Source organism: Acinonyx jubatus, chromosome B4, assembly GCF_027475565.1.
Source record: "Acinonyx jubatus isolate Ajub_Pintada_27869175 chromosome B4, VMU_Ajub_asm_v1.0, whole genome shotgun sequence".
In the NCBI taxonomy this organism is placed as follows: domain Eukaryota; kingdom Metazoa; phylum Chordata; class Mammalia; order Carnivora; family Felidae; genus Acinonyx; species Acinonyx jubatus.
The window spans coordinates 133,219,344-133,234,689 of NC_069387.1; the positions used below are offsets into that span (position 1 = coordinate 133,219,344).

A 15,346-nucleotide genomic window follows, 5' to 3' on the forward strand; every position below is an offset into this window, starting at 1 on the left:
TTTTGTTAGAACCGTTATTAACAACATCCTTACTATATACGAAGCACTCACACTGCTAATGAAACAAAACAAACACCGAGGCCCAAGGATAAACGGGCCAGGAACACGAACAAAACCCCCCACGTGCAGCAGGAGGCACACCTGCACACGCACGATGCACACTCACACGTGCTGGGGAAGGTGTCGGGCACTGAGATGTTTTCTCTGAATACCTGGGACAGGGGGTCCAGAAGGCCCTGAAAAGGTACCCAAGCCAGGCTGGGGGGCGGGGCTGCAGAGGCCCTTCCTTGTGAGGAAGTTCAAGGAAAAGCCACTTTCAGAGCTAGAGCAAGCGAACCACCTTGGGCAGGAATCCAGGAGGATTTCCTGGATGTGGAATGAGCCCAGGCCCCAGCCTGGCTGGAGCAGGGCTAACCCAGTGTGGAAATTTCTTACGGACACTGTTAGGGACGGAATTGTGTCTTCCTAAAATTCGTGTGTGTAGGCCCTAACTCCCAATGTGACTCTATGTGGAGATGGGCCTTTAAGGAGGTAGTTGAGGTTAAGTGAGCATAGAAGGGTGGGGCCCAGATCCCACAGGAATGGTGCCCTTGTAAGGAGAGGAACAGAGCCCAGCCTCTGTATGAGGGCAGAGAAGAGAAGGTGGCCTTCCACAAGCCAGGGGGAGAGTTCTCTCCAGAAATCACCCCTGATGGCACCTTGGTCTTGGACTTCTGGTCTCCAGAGCCGTTAAGCCCCCGGACTGTAGTATCTTGTTACAGCAACACATTGGGCTCAGGACATGCCACTGTGCACATCCTCACTTTCAGCAAGGACACCCCACCTGCCACTGCCCTGGGGACAACACCTCAGTTAATGACAGCTGCACATCAGGCCCCAAACGTACATGAAAAACAGATCCATCTCTAATTATATCATAGTTCAAATGCATGCCAATGTTATATCATGAGCCCTGATTTACAAGATTCATTACAAAGGCTTTTGTAAAAAAAAAAAAAAAAAAAAAGGCAACACGATCTGCTGCAAGGGTTTATTATATTTAGAAGTCTACAAATTTGATCTTTTAAGAAAAATTCACAAAATATTCAGTTGAAACCACATTTCTGGTTCATCAGATTTCAAATATATTTTACTGTGCTGAACAATATATTCTAACGCTGTCTAAAACACAGCCAAATTATTTTTCTTTATTCATTTATACACATTCTGTAATTTTTTGAAAACCAAGATTAAGATAAAAAATATTAACAGAACTACCCAGTTACAACTACTGTTCTCCCCTGTACTGAGATACTTCCCGTGGGTCTGTCTTCTTACCTTATTCATTTTAAATTCTGTCCACTATGTCGGTTCGTAAACACACTCAGGAGATTCTCAGCTGACATCTCCCATAAATTCAAACAGCAACACCGTGTCAGAAGATTAATTCCCTTGGCAATGCAGAAGCTTAGCCTTGTTAAAAGTGCTCACTGTAAATTATTTTTGAATTTATAGATCATACAAAGGGACAGACGGCTTTAAACATTATTTTGACATCACTGTAACATGTGGAAATACAAATGAAGCAACCTGCCAAATTAGACATTTTTGGTCTGTTGTTTTTATTCCTTGCTCCCTTTTGAATGAAACGTGTGTTGGTGAATTTGGTTTCTCCGGGCCCCTGGAGCATCACTGCTTGGGGTAGCCTTTAGCCCACAGGTCACACGACACTGAGACCCCCCTCCCCCAGTCCCGGAAGGAAGGCTCTCAGCCCCCAGAGGTGGGAGAAGCCCTTGTCTCCAGACCCCCAGCTGCTGGAACCAGATTCCACACAAATAAAGCAAGGCTACACACAGATATGCCCAAAGGAGCACATGGGCAGGAAGGAACGCAAAACAGAAATTACAATAAAGCTTCTACTACATCAAAAATGAGAATTTCTCAAAGGAAATATTAGAAATCAAGAATGCATGTATACCATGTGAAAAAGCAGCAGAAAAATCTGCAAAACTGTCCGGTCTTCACTGCGGTCTGCGACGTGCTCACTGGTTCACGTCAAGAGGCCTTTCTGGAAACGCGCGACCCCGCGTGGGTGCTAAGAACCGTAGCGATCCTGGCGAGAGAGAAGCAAGACGCACGTTTGCTCGCGCTCAGCGCCGGTTTCTCCCTCTCACGCGCACCCAGCGTTCCCAAACTGACATCGCAGTGAACACAGAGCACCGACTGTCTGTCTGGCATCTGGAACGTACGCCGCCCCCCCCCCCCCCCCAATCCCCTCAAAGAGCCCAGTAACTGGAAGGGGCGTGGCCACAGCCGGGGCTTCCTGATGCCGAGGTCTGCGTGGGCCGTGGACAGGAGGACATCCTGTCCCTGAGCCCCGCGGCCACCTGCGGCTCCCGCGCTGTGGGAGGGTCGGTGGGGAGGGGCGCAAAGCATCTGGGGGGTGGGGGTGGGGAGCCAAGTGGGGAGCCTCTCTCTGGGAGGCAGGTGTAGCACACGTGGAATCTGAACCCTGAAATTCTGGCTCAGCTGGGCGATCCTGCAGAAGCAACTTAACCTCCGTACCTCCGATTCTGCATCTATAAAATAAAGGGGGATGCCCTTCCCTAAAATGTGGATGTCACCTACGTGGAAGGACTGATGGGGGCTCAGCTGACCTCAGGGACATGAAAAGAGCCCCGTGAATTCTAACCAGAGGTTGTTCTCAACAGCAGCCAAGACAGCAGGAACCTCTGGGCGGAGGGGATTCTCTTCAGTGGGGGCCGCCCCACCCCCTCCCCAAGCGGGGAAGCCCCTTCAGAGGCACCGGCGGCCGCACTGATGAGGTCCCACCGCCCGTGGCCACGTTTTCGCATTAGTAGCAGCATCCTAGAACAACAGGACGTACACCAGAAGGTTCACGAAATAAGCCTTAAGAGATGGCCTTCCGCTGTGGTACGCGAGGATGCCCCATCCTTGCCTTACTTCGGAGACCGAAATACCACGTAAATCCCCAAATTAGGGAAGAGTTAAAGAAATGTTCTGCATTTTCGCTCAACAGAAGGTAGCTTCTGAAGAATTACACAGAAATGCTCACAGCAGAGCACCACGGAGAATGTCAAATCATCTGTACAGCCTAATCCTTTTGAGTTCTAAGAAGATGTGCATAGAAATCAAGAACTAAAATTAAATATGCCGAAACAGTAACAGAAGCTATCCTTGGGATCATGGGCAGTTTTTATTTTCTTCTTCCTATTTCTCTGTTCCAACACAGGAAAGAAGCACAGCATACGATCAATTCCTGTAACAATTCCTCTAGAGTCATCAACGAGAACATTTAAGCAAAAATAAAAGCCCAGTTTCTGGTTTTCATGACGCCCCGGGTTACACCGTAGCAAACATATAAATCAACAACAGGAAATCGAATTTGCCAGCAGGTGAAGAGCGGTCCAAGTTGCGTTTTCCACGCCGGAGCCACCACCCCACTCCGTTCCTGTCACCCCCGGGGCACTGACCTGAATGGAAGTCATGACGCCGTTAGCGAAGACCGAGAGCTTTCCAGCAACGGATCGCACTCCCTGCTTAAACTGGGCCATGTCAGGCGCAGTGGGCAGCACGCTCGTGAGGTTGTAGCTTCCTGCACACAGAACAGATGCCGTTTGTCACTGGACCGTGGCGACAGGCGGCACAACCGGTGCCCAGGGCACTCCGTGACCTTAGAGGGCACAGAATCCCCTCCCCTCCCGCTTCCCGCTTCCCGCAAGCAGCAGCTGGGGGGAAGGGAGAAGAACCTTGCGGTGGGGTCAGGACCCTGTTTCAGTGCCAGCCCCACCCTGAACTAGCTGTAAGACCCCGTACGAGAGCAGATGTCGTATTGGGTCTTGGGACCACCAGGGGTTCAAATACTGGCACTGTCTCTTCTAAGCTGTGTGTCTTTGGGGAGCTTTCTCACCCTCTCTGGGCTCCTGGTTCCTCCTCTGAACACAAGATCTGACAGGTAAATACTCAGTAAATGGCAGATGGGCGGACATCTCTAGGTTTTGAGTGCTCAACATCCCCCCCCGCCCCGCGCTTTTGGTACAAGCCCTCCTCCCTTCTCTTGGGGAGCCCCGTGGACTCCATCCAGAGGGGTGGGTGTGTGACCCAGGCCTGGCTGATCAGAGCCTTCCTGGGACTCCTGTATCTCTCAGGGAGAGGAGCCTTTGCTTGCTCTGGGGCTGCCGGTGGGGATAAGGCACCGCAGTGGCCGCTGTCTCTGTCACCTGCCACTCAGGGCAGGGGAAGCCTGCAGGACAGGAGAACGAGGTTCACTAGGGAGGGGAGCCAAACGCACAGGTGTCTCTCTGAGGCTTTTCTGACTCTGAGCCGGAGCCAAGCTCACCCCCCACCTTGCTTCCTGAGGCCAGAACCAGTGGGATTTCTTTGCTTCGGCTTTGGCGGCCGGCGGAAACATCAGCCTATTTTCACCAGTGCAAGTGAAGCGCATCGGTGGTATTGCACCTGAGCGGCGGCAGCTCCGGAGCAGACAGCCAGGGTTTCGGGCTGAGGCTCCGTCCCAGAGGTGGGACACAAAGCTGGAGGGGCCCTGTGACGGTGAGCGAGCCCAAGCCCTGCAGGTCCTAGGGTGCCAAGCCCAGCCACCCCTGCACGACCCAGCCGCACCCACCTGCCCCTTAAGCAACAGAAGCCAGTTCCCTTTCCAAGAAAAAACGGAATAGACATGTTTATCTTTCCACACGGACGCCGCCCAGAAGGGACAGTGTGGATCCCCAGCACCGCTCCCGTGCCCACCATGCAGGGAGGGGCCGCCGGTGCGGGTTCCTCCCCTCTCTGCCTCCAGCTGACTTGTTATTCATTTTTAATTTTGTTTTTATTTCTTTCAAACATTTTATTTTTGAGAGACAGAGCGTGAGCAGGGGAGGGGCAGAGAAAGAAGGAGACACAGAAGCCGAAGCAGGCTCCAGGCTCCGAGCCGTCAGCACAGAGCCCGACGCGGGGCTCGAACCCATGAGCTGAGACCACGACCTGAGCCGAAGTCGGATGCTCAACCGACTGAGCCACCCAGGCACCCCTCCAGCTGACTTTTTAAAGTTTTGCAGGCCTTGGCCAATAAAAGAGTGGAGGCCCAGCCTGGACGCTGGATCTGGGTTCAAATCCTAGCACAGCCGCTCACCAGTGTTGCTACTGGCCTGCAGATGGGTCTTCATAGCAAACAGGAAGCTAGTATGAGATCCTGAGTGTGCAGAGGCAGGGTCACGGCTGCGCCACTACCTGGAGAGGTCCACAGTGGCTGGGTAGGTCTGGACCAGAGGTCACAGGGGGGACCTTAGCAGAAGCACCTCCACTTACAAGTTTCCAACTTGGGAAATTTTTTAAATTTTTTTTAATATTTATTTAGTTTTGAGAAGCAGAGAGAGACAGCATGAGCAGGGGCGGGGCAGAGAAAGAGAGAGACACAGAATCTGACACAGGAGTCAGGCTGTGAGCTGTCAGCACAGAGCCCGACACGGGGCTCGAACCCACGAACCGCAAGATCGTGACCTGAGCCGGAGCTGGAGGCTGAACCGACAAAGCCACCCTGGCGCCCCTCCAACTTGAGAAGCACTTAAAGAAGAGAGCACAGCTAAGGTGGGACAGCTCTGGGACCATGATCCCTCACCGACTAGGTACAGTCCCCAGGTGCCCTGAGATGGCGGCCCATCCCCTAGAGTCCTTCCTCTCCTCTCCTCCCCTTCTCTGTACAGAGCTCCCAAATTCTAACCCTTGCAACAAGGTGTGTTCAGGTGACAGGGTTCTGGCCAATGGGATGTAAGCCGAAGTGCCATCCAGGGCTGAGGCCTGCCCTTTTCCCTGCCTCTTCCCGCTAGCCGGGATGCAGATGGGATGGCTAGGGCTGGAGCAACCATGTTGGGCATGAGGTGAAGTATGGAGAGGAGATCATGAGCAACAAGAGGAGAAGGGCCTAGGTCCTTGGCATCTGGGAACATAGCACATGTCCTGAACTGCCCCCCCAGAGTCCCATGTAAGAGGGAAACGAACTCAGATCTGATTTAGCCTCTGTTATTGTGCACCTTTACTCCTTACTTAATCCTCACTATCCATCTAAGTCCTGGGAGTGTAAGCAGCCTGCCAACTCCGGAGCGGGTGTCAGGTCTCTGGCAGGGAGGTGGCTTGCCACCCTCCGCCTGCAGGTCTGCTGCCTGCAAACCTGTGAAAGCTGACTGAAGGTCTCCCGGGTCTGTGAGGTCTCCCTCCTCCTCTCGTATCTGGGTGCCATGTCTCCTTTGAGGGCCGCCCAGGGCAGCAGAGCCCCAGTGCGCTCAGACTACACAATGGGCTCCAGGAAATGACGGCTCAAGCTGCTTCCTCAGGAAGAGGCTCCCTGACCTATGGTCTAGGTCAGGTGCCCGGTCTCCCTGCTATCTATCTGTCCCCGTTACACCCCCAGCGGGCTTGGTGCTGAGGACATCATCACAAACCTGCTTTTCCAGAGCTTACTGCCTACTGGGGAAGGCAGACAATCAACTGATAACAGCACCGGGAGAGCTCGGCCAGCAGTTAGAGGCCACCGAGGCAGTCCAGGCACGAGTGGCTGCGGCCGAGCCGAAGCCAGTAGCAGTGGGGTGGGTGAGTCTGAGTGTCCCGAGAAGGCTTAGGGACCAACTGGCAGCGGGGGGCTGGGAAAGAGAGAAATTAAGGCTGATTCCCAGGTTTCTGGCTCAAGCAACCGAAAAGGTGGCAAGACAGAGACAGAGGCCCCGGAGTGTCCAGGCCGGGGGACGGGGCCAGCCGAGCCACGCCGTGTTAAGTGGTTGGCGTGGAGGCCCTGTATCAGTCGGGAAGGCCAAGTGACACCGTGCTAGCACCTCACTGTGCCCGCCACGGGCCGGCAGGGGGTCTGCTTTGCACAGTCACCCGAGATGGGGACCCATGGGGCCGTCTCTCGGTGGAAGCCTCGGAGGCCACCTCCGCACAGAAGGAACCACGGCAATGTGCACACGGCGCCTGACACTGGCCACGTGACATCACAGCCGGGGCAGGGGACGTTCCTGTGTGTGCTGGAAGGGGCACGAGCACAGTGAGGACCGTGGCTCCCACGCTCAGCTGGCTGAGGGACCCGCTGACCGGCACCCCTGTTTCCAGGGCTCCTTCATTACCCGTCCATTCGTTCGCTCAAAAGACACATCCTGAGGGCTTTCCCTGTGCCAGGCATGCCAGCTGCCAGGGGACGGAGATGAAAACGGACAGGTCCTGTCCCCGAAGGGCTTAGGGTCCAGTCCGGGGGGGGGGGGAGTCATCAGATGGCCTCTACCCTGGTGACAGCAGAGGATGCCCGGAGCGTGCATCCAGGGCTGGAGCAGGAAAACGCTGGGAACTGAGCCTGGAAAGGCCCACAGGAGCTGAGAGCCAGGCGGCAGGTAGCAAGGGCAGGATGTGAAACCTGGGCCGACCAGAGACTTCTGGGTAGAATCAGCCCGGAGAAGGGAGAAGGGGTAGCTGCAGGAGGTGGGAGGGTGGCGCTGCAGAAGCCCGAGGAGCCCAGGACGGTGCCCCAGCTCCTCAAACAATCGATTTTCAGTAGACGGTCATGTACCCGTTTCCCTGAAATGGGGACGAAGGGAGAGAAGAAAGGGTTTCCAACATGACACGAGTGACGAGTTTAATAACAAACAGAGCGCGGCAGTGACCTCTCTGCCACCCGCACAGCAGCCCTGTGCCCAAGTGACGAGACTCCGGCCGGCGGCCGACTCCGGGTCGGCGACGCCACGGCGCAGCTGTGACAAACACATTCACCGCCTGACCGAACAAAATCACGTGGCTGCGGACTGAGGCCAGTGCTTGGAGATCGGCAGGGCCTGAGTAAGGAGGAAAGAAGAGAGCAGCCAAGGTGCCCTAAGGGGACAAAGCAAACAGGTGCACGGAGCAAACGAGCGAGTGGGGCCTAGGAGAGAAGGGCCTCAGCGTCTCTGGCCCTCCCGGTGGACACGCTCAGATTCAAATAACCAGAGTCATTTTCTCAAAAGAAAAACCCCGAGGGGACAGACTGGGCTTGGAGCTTCTGCTGTCCCAAAGCTGCCTCTGTTCTGTCATTCGGTGCCCTGAGTGGCTGCCTCCCGACACAGGACCCAGGTGATGGCAATCCCACCTCCCCCAGCTGACCCTGCTCTGGGAGGGTGGCCACAGGGTCCGGCGCTATGCCAGGCTGGCGGCGGGTGCTTATGTGTGTTTTTCATCTGGTCCTTCCGGTATCCTGAAAGGGAAGGGCCCTTGACAAATGTCCAGGCTGCTGGATTAAACACATCCCCAGGAAGCATTTTGTTTCACCAGGAGGCATTTCGAATCTGGAGTCATTCCCCAGTCCCCCCACCGCAATGAAATTATAAAGTATACCATGATCTCCTCAATGACTGAGATTTCACAGATGGGAAAGCTTCTAAGATAAGAAACCCAGAAGAGTCTCTTAACCAGCTTTTGCTGTTTGCCGAAATGCACTCTTGACAAAAAGTAAATATTTAATAAGAGTTGTTCAATGCACTTACACTTATGGTCGTTACCGAAGGCAACTTTTATGATGCGCTTGATGGAAGATGCCGAACGAGGGTGACCACGGTCTGAGCCGTGGGCTTGGATGGAGGAGGGAGCACGAAGGCCGGCGGGGGGGGGGGGGGGGGGGCGGGGGGGGGCACCCTTTCTGTGACCCTGAGTTTGGGACCCACACAGGGCCCAAACAATTAAAGAACCTTTGTTCTCTGAAAGGGGACAGGAAAGCATACATGGGCCGGCCACAATTTTCCTTCAACAATTGGAAAGAGTTTTCATTTGATCTCCAAATGTTTTTTTTTCCTTTTTTAAACAAACAGGGTTTCAGAGTGAAACTTCCAATAACCTGAATTACAAAATCACACACAGCTGGTTGGGGGGGTACGACTTTCAACACCTGAGGTTCTGAGGGGCTGACCTGATACCCTTTGGGGGGGGGGAGGCGGGGCTGTGGGGATGCTCCCCTGCTCCCCTCCGAAGGGCGCAGGGCCAGCACCCCTCCACCTGGGAAGGCGGCCACAAGAGGAAGTCCCGACAAGAGATAAGAATACAAGTCCAGGAGCCACCCTGCCCCACCCGGACTTGGTGCAGAAGGCAGCCCAGAGAGCGGCCCGAGAGCCGCAGCCCCACCGAGCACCCCTGCCTGGTGGGCTCCCTGCAGCAGCTGAGGCCCTGGCCCCCACCTGCCCCTGGGGCCCTGCATTCCCTGGGTGGAGAGCTCCTTCCCACGGCAGCAAGCAGCCTGGTGTGCTTACTGAAACTGAGGGCCACAGTGGATCTTCCAGCATCCCCCACACCCCAGCACTGAAGGTTCCAGGCACTCGGGTCTGTCCCACGACCTTCTCTCTTGAGGCTGTCTCTCGCTGTACTCAGAAAACAGTTGTTCTCTGCAGCTGCCCATGCTGGTCACCTGTGCCCAGGCCTGGCTCCTCCAGGTTTGGGGACGAGGGGGAGCAGGTGGTCCTGGGCCTGGAGCATTTGGCTCTGGAGGTCCCCTCCCCCTGGGCTCTCCCGCCGAGTGGGTTCCTGAAGTGACTTCAGAGGACACCGCTCCTTTAATGCGAACTGTGACGAAGGAAGAACACACAGCCTTCCCGTCGCCTTTGGCCAGGCTGAGGCCTGGGTAGGACTCAGTCATGGCTCGGGGACCCAGAGGCACAAGCAGAGACCGGCTCGGCTCTGGACGTCCAGGATGGGCCCATGCTCTGAGGTGCACTCCCTGGGGCTCCCAGGCATCTCTCGTCCCTGGGGTCTGCACCCTAAGAGGGCTGGGGAGACAGGAGATTCCTCTGCACCTGCCTGTTTCCACAGCCACATTCTGCCTTCCCTCGAAGACTGAGCCTGGTGAAGTCCCCTGTTCTACCTGCCTCTGTCTCCCCTGGGTGCCAGGCACCCAGGTGGCACTTCACACATAGTACCTCACTTAAGCCTCAGTGCTGCCTTGCGCGGGATGTAGTATCTACCCGCTTCACAGAGCGGGAGTCTGGGAAGACTGGAAAATGACATGAAACACTCAAGGTCTCAGGCAGGGAGCGGTCAGTGACAGCTAGGAGCCCAGGGCCGTCCACCCGCGGGGCTGTGATACCACACAAATCGGACACGGCCTTTGCACTGGACCAGGAAACACGTTCCAGGAAGATGGCTTCTCTGGCAACCCGGGGATGTCGCTTAAATGTCCTGACCCGGTCTCCTCACACGCCAGGCCTGAAACGGTAACTTCTGCTCTGTTCACAGAGGGGGTAAGAGCATCACGTGACGGTTGTGGATGATCTTGGAAAAGTAAAAAGTTCTATGCAGAGGAAACGTACTCATGCCGTAGACACGGCGGGCACCAACCTTGTTGGCAGCCCCGCCCCCCCATTACCTGCCGTCTGCTTCCTCTGCTCATCAAACAGATCCGCTGAGCTTATGGAGGAACTCGCCGAAAGCCTCTCCAGCCGAGCCCTGGTTTCATACTAGAGAAGACAAGGAATAGGAAACATCAGGCTCCGAAGGCTGTGAGCAATTCTGCAAAAAGAATCAGCGAGGAGCTGTCAGTTCACAGCTGCTCAGGGCAGGGGAACCAGAGAGCAGCAGGGCACCTCTGTCGCGGCGCTGTGCCCACCAGCGGCCAGCAGAGGCCACTGCACGGCTGCCCACATGGGCTCTGCTCTGTGACTTTCAAAGTAGACTTAAATGTTGCCAGCTTTAAAATAAGGCAGCTTTTAGGGGGTGGGAAGAGCAAGTGGTAACTCTAAGCTCCTGAAGTGCCGGGCAAAGCTCTGTTGCTACGAAATAGACTCAGTGCCTTTAGGAAGCAGCTCCCTGTGTCGCCCAAGAAACCTGGCAGTGACGCACGCCTCCGAGAGCTTTGGCAAAAGCACACCAGCACCCCGACATTAGAAAAAACCTTAGGCCTCTCCATTGCCGTATGATCCTTCTGTGTAGCAAGACTCCTCTAAGGCGAGAGGCAACAACCTGAAAATAAATATATATACCCTCCCCGAACATATCTATATAAGCCATTTAACTTCATTAATAATAATTAAAAAGTTAAGTAAATTACAGCTGTATCAAAAATCGCCTGAAATTTTTCCCAAACATATTAAATAGATGCGTGTTCAAAACACTGAGAAAGGAATCAGAGAAACGTGAGACACGATCCCTACCTTCTAGCCTCTTCTCCAGCTGGGGCAGTGAGGGGGAGGAGTCAGGAGGACCTGGGTTTGAGTCCCGCCCCCATCATCTTGGGCCCAGGGGCCTCTCACAGTCTGAGTCCCTCCCACTCTGCGCCTATCACCTCCTCCCCTGGCTCCCAGGTCCCTGCTCGCTTCCTGCTCAATAGGGCTCACACACAAACTCTCTGGACACTTACATCAGCTTGGGCTTGTCTTCCAAAGTACATATCTGATGAAATGGCTTTGACATTGCCAAACTTCTTCTGGGCTTCATCTGTGTTCTCAACTGGCTCATAGTCTGGCTTACGGCGGGCAGTAGGTCTATAATTAAAAACAGGCAGAACAGGAGCGACGTCAGCAAGACGGTGAAGTAGGGAGTTTTCTACCATCGTCCCCCTACAGAACACTGATTTTGACAATTGTCCACAGACAGGAAGCAGGGGTGCAGCAGAGAGATTCCAACACACTGTTGGGAGTAAAATGATCCAAGACTGGGCACAAGAAAGAGGGTAAGAGGCACAGTTTCACCTTCCCTGAGTCACCCCTCTCCCCGGGCGGCACAGCTCAGTACCAAGAGAGAGCCCCCTGGCCTGCAATATCTCCCATGGGGGAAAGTGAGAGGCTGGTGAGTGGGAGCCCGACTTCCCCTGCTGGGTGGGACACTGCAGGAAATGCCCCTTCTTTCCCACCCCATCCGGAGTACTGAGGTGATCTGCATGGCTTAGGGGCTGGGAGAGGCTGGAAGCACAGCAGCCAGGGCTCAGAACTCAAAGGCACGTAGGTCCCACCGACCATTTTGTGGACGCCACGAGGAAGCCTGCTCACAAGCAGCTGGGTACACTTTGCCCGTGGAGCCCCCCGCTGGCCCATGGATGCCTTCCAACGCTCTGTGCACCTCACCCACACATCTCCCACCTTCATAGTCGGCTCCCTGCACAAGCCCCCACAGACGGCGAGGACAAGCCTTTGAGCGTGTGCAGAAAGCCAGCCCGCTTTGGGACTGGGAGGAAGTACACAAAGGAGCATCTCCGGGCACCAAGGGAGAGTACACAGGAGGCTTGGGCACCTGGCCTGGCCTTGTGGGATTGAGAGACGGCATTCATCTGAAGAATCCAGCCCCAAAAGGGAACGAGTAGTATAGAGTGGTATTTCCATAGAAAAGGTCTGAGAAAGCTTCAGGATCCCTAGCAGGGCTGCTGGTGAAGGCATTTCTCACCCCAAGCCAGTCGGTAGAGACAGGAGGAGGGGACTCTTCTTCTAATGCGAAGACAGCAACACAAGACGCCAAGCAGCACGAAAAATCAAGGAAACGCGACACCACAAAGGGAACGCAGTAATTTTCCAATAACCGATCCCAAAGAATCAGCTGACAAAGATTTCAAAATAACTGTTTTAAAGAAGCTCAGCAACCTACGAGAACACGCACAACTCAACGAAGTCGGGAAAATAACGCGCAAACAGAATAAGAAGTTCAACACAGAGACGGAAATCACAAAAAAGAACCAAACAGAGACTCTGGAGCTGAAGAATACAACAGAGGACATCAACGGCAGACTGAGTCAAACAGAAGGATTTGTGAACTCGAAGACAGGTCATTTCAAATCATCCTGTCAGAGGAGAAAAAAAGAAGAAAGAATAAAACTGAGTGAAGAGGGACGCCTGGGTGGCGCAGTCGGTTAAGCGTCCGACTTCAGCCAGGTCACGATCTCGCGGTCCATGGGTTCGAGCCCCGCATCAGGCTCTGGGCTGATGGCTCGGAGCCTGGAGCCTGTTTCCAATTCTGTGTCTCCCTTTCTCTCTGCCCCTCCCCCGTTCATGCTCTGTCTCTCTCTGTCCCACAAATAAATAAAAACGTTGAAAAAAAAATTAAAAAAAATAAAAATAAAAAAAACTGAGTGAAGAAAGCCTATATGAATTATGGGACACCGTAAGAAACTAATTTACGCATTACAGGAGGCCCATCAAGAGAAGAGAGGGCAAAGGGGGCAAAAAGCTTATTGCAAGAAATAACAGCTAAAAACTTCCCAGATCTGGAGAGAGATATGGACATTCGGGTACACGAAGCTCAAAAGTCCTCAAAGGGATTCAACCCAAAGAGATCTTTACCAAGACACATTATAATAAAACTGTTAAAAATCAAAGACAAAAAGAGAGAAAGATAAATACCATACGATTCAACTCATAAAAGAAATCTTAAAAAAAACATGAATAAACAAACAAAAAAAGAGCAGAATCAGAAGTATAAATATAGACACAGACAAATGACGGTTGTCAGACAAAAGGGGGGGTGGGAGAATAAGCCAAATGGGTGAAGGGGAGAGGGAGATACAGGCCCCCAGTTATGAAATGAGTAAGTCATGGGAATAAAGGTAAAGCATAAGGGGGAAAAAAAGAATTTTTAAGTTTTTTTGTTTTTGTTTTTGTTTTCTGAGGCAGGGGGTGGGGGGCAGAGAGAGGGAGAGAGAGAGAATCCCAAGCAGGCTCCACACTGTCACATGGGGCTCGAACCCACAAACTGTGAGATCATGACCCAAGCCAAAATGAAGAGTCAGATGCTTAACTGACTAAGCCACTCAGGTGCCCCCTGAAAAAGAATTTTTAAAGCAACAAGAGAAGAGAAACTCATCATGTACAGTGGAATCCCTGGGAGACCATCAGCAGATTTCTCAGCAGAAACCTAGCAGGGCCAGGAGACAGGGGAAAGATATATTCGAAGTGAAAAACAAACAAACAAGCAAAGCCTGCCAACCAAGAGACTTGTGTCACCGAAATCCTAAAAGGAGTCTTGGAAGCTGAACTGATGAATGCTAATTAGTAACATAAAAACATGAAAGTATAAAACTCACTGATGGAGGTAAGTGTACAGTCAAATTCACAATACTTGAATGCTGCAATGGTGGTGTATAAATCACTTACCTCTGTATAAAAGTTAAAAAACAAAAATGGTAAAAATAACTATAGCTACATTAATTTATTACTTGATATACAGTATAAGAAGGAGTAAATTACGACATCAAAAACATAAAATGTAAAGGGGGTAGAGTAAAAGGGTAGAATTCTTGTATGTAATCTAGGTTAAGTTGTTATCCACTTAAAATAGACTGTTATAGGGGCGCCTGGGTGGCTCAGTTAGTTGAGCATCCGACTTGAGCTCAGGTCATGATCTCGCAGTTCGTGAGATTGAGCCCTGCGTCGGGCTCTGTGCTGACAGCTATAGGCTGTTTATAGACTGCTATAATTATAAGATGTTTTATGTAAGCCTCATGGTAATCATAAAGCAAAAATCTATAGTATACACACAAAAGAGAAAGAGAAAGAAATAATAACATACCACTATGGAAAGTCATCAATTCACAAAGGAAGACAGCAAGAGAGGAAGAAAGGAACAAGGGAACCACCAAACAGCCAATGAACAATTACTAAGATGGCATTAGTAAATCCTTACCTATTGATAGTTGCTTTAAACATAAATGGACTAAATTCACCAACCAAAAGACACTGAGTGGCCAGATGGATTAAAAAACAAGGTCCAACGGCATGTTGCCTCCAAGAGACTCTCTTCAGCTTGAAGAACACACATAGGCAGAAAGTAAAGGGACTGAAAAAGATACTCCACGCAAATGTAAACCAAGAGAGAACAGGGATAGCCACACTTATATCAGATGAAGTGCACTTTAAGCCAAAAACTGTAACAAGGAACAAAGGTCATTATATAACTATATAAATGTGTGTGTGTGTGTGTGTGTGTATATATATATATATATATATATATATATATACACACACACACATATATGATCAATTATAAATATATATGTACCCAACATTGGAGCACCTAAATATATGATATAAATATTAACAGATCAGAAGGGAGAAATAGTACTATAATCACATAGGAGACTTCAGTATCCACTTTCAATAATGGACAGATCATCCTGAAAGAAAATCAAGAAAATTGGACTTCAACAGCATTTTAGACCAAATGGACAAACAGACACATTCAAGACACTCCATCCAATAGCAGTAGAACACACATTCTCAAGCACACATAGAACATTCTCCAGGACAAATATATGTTAGGTCACAAAATAAATTTAAATCATACGTTAGGTTTAAGAAGGTTGAAATCATATAAAGTGTCCTTTCCAACCATAATGGTTGCAAGTAGAAATCAGTGATTGGAGAGGAAA

At 51.9% G+C, this 15,346-nt stretch overlaps 1 protein-coding gene across 1 annotated transcript in view; it reads right to left on the reverse strand.

Annotated features, from left to right (window-relative positions):
* Positions 1–1,016: 1,016 nt before the first annotated feature.
* Positions 1,017–15,346, reverse strand: part of ARFGAP3 (ADP ribosylation factor GTPase activating protein 3) — a 54,735-nt gene continuing 40,405 nt past the window's right edge. The window contains exons 13-16 of the mRNA XM_027070565.2: positions 11,354–11,477; positions 10,364–10,454; positions 3,474–3,595; positions 1,017–2,092 (exon numbers count right to left, since the gene is read on the reverse strand). Coding sequence (XP_026926366.1) covers positions 2,075–2,092; positions 3,474–3,595; positions 10,364–10,454; positions 11,354–11,477 — 355 coding nt within the window. The 3' untranslated portion in view covers positions 1,017–2,074. The remainder of the gene's footprint in view (positions 2,093–3,473; positions 3,596–10,363; positions 10,455–11,353; positions 11,478–15,346) is intronic.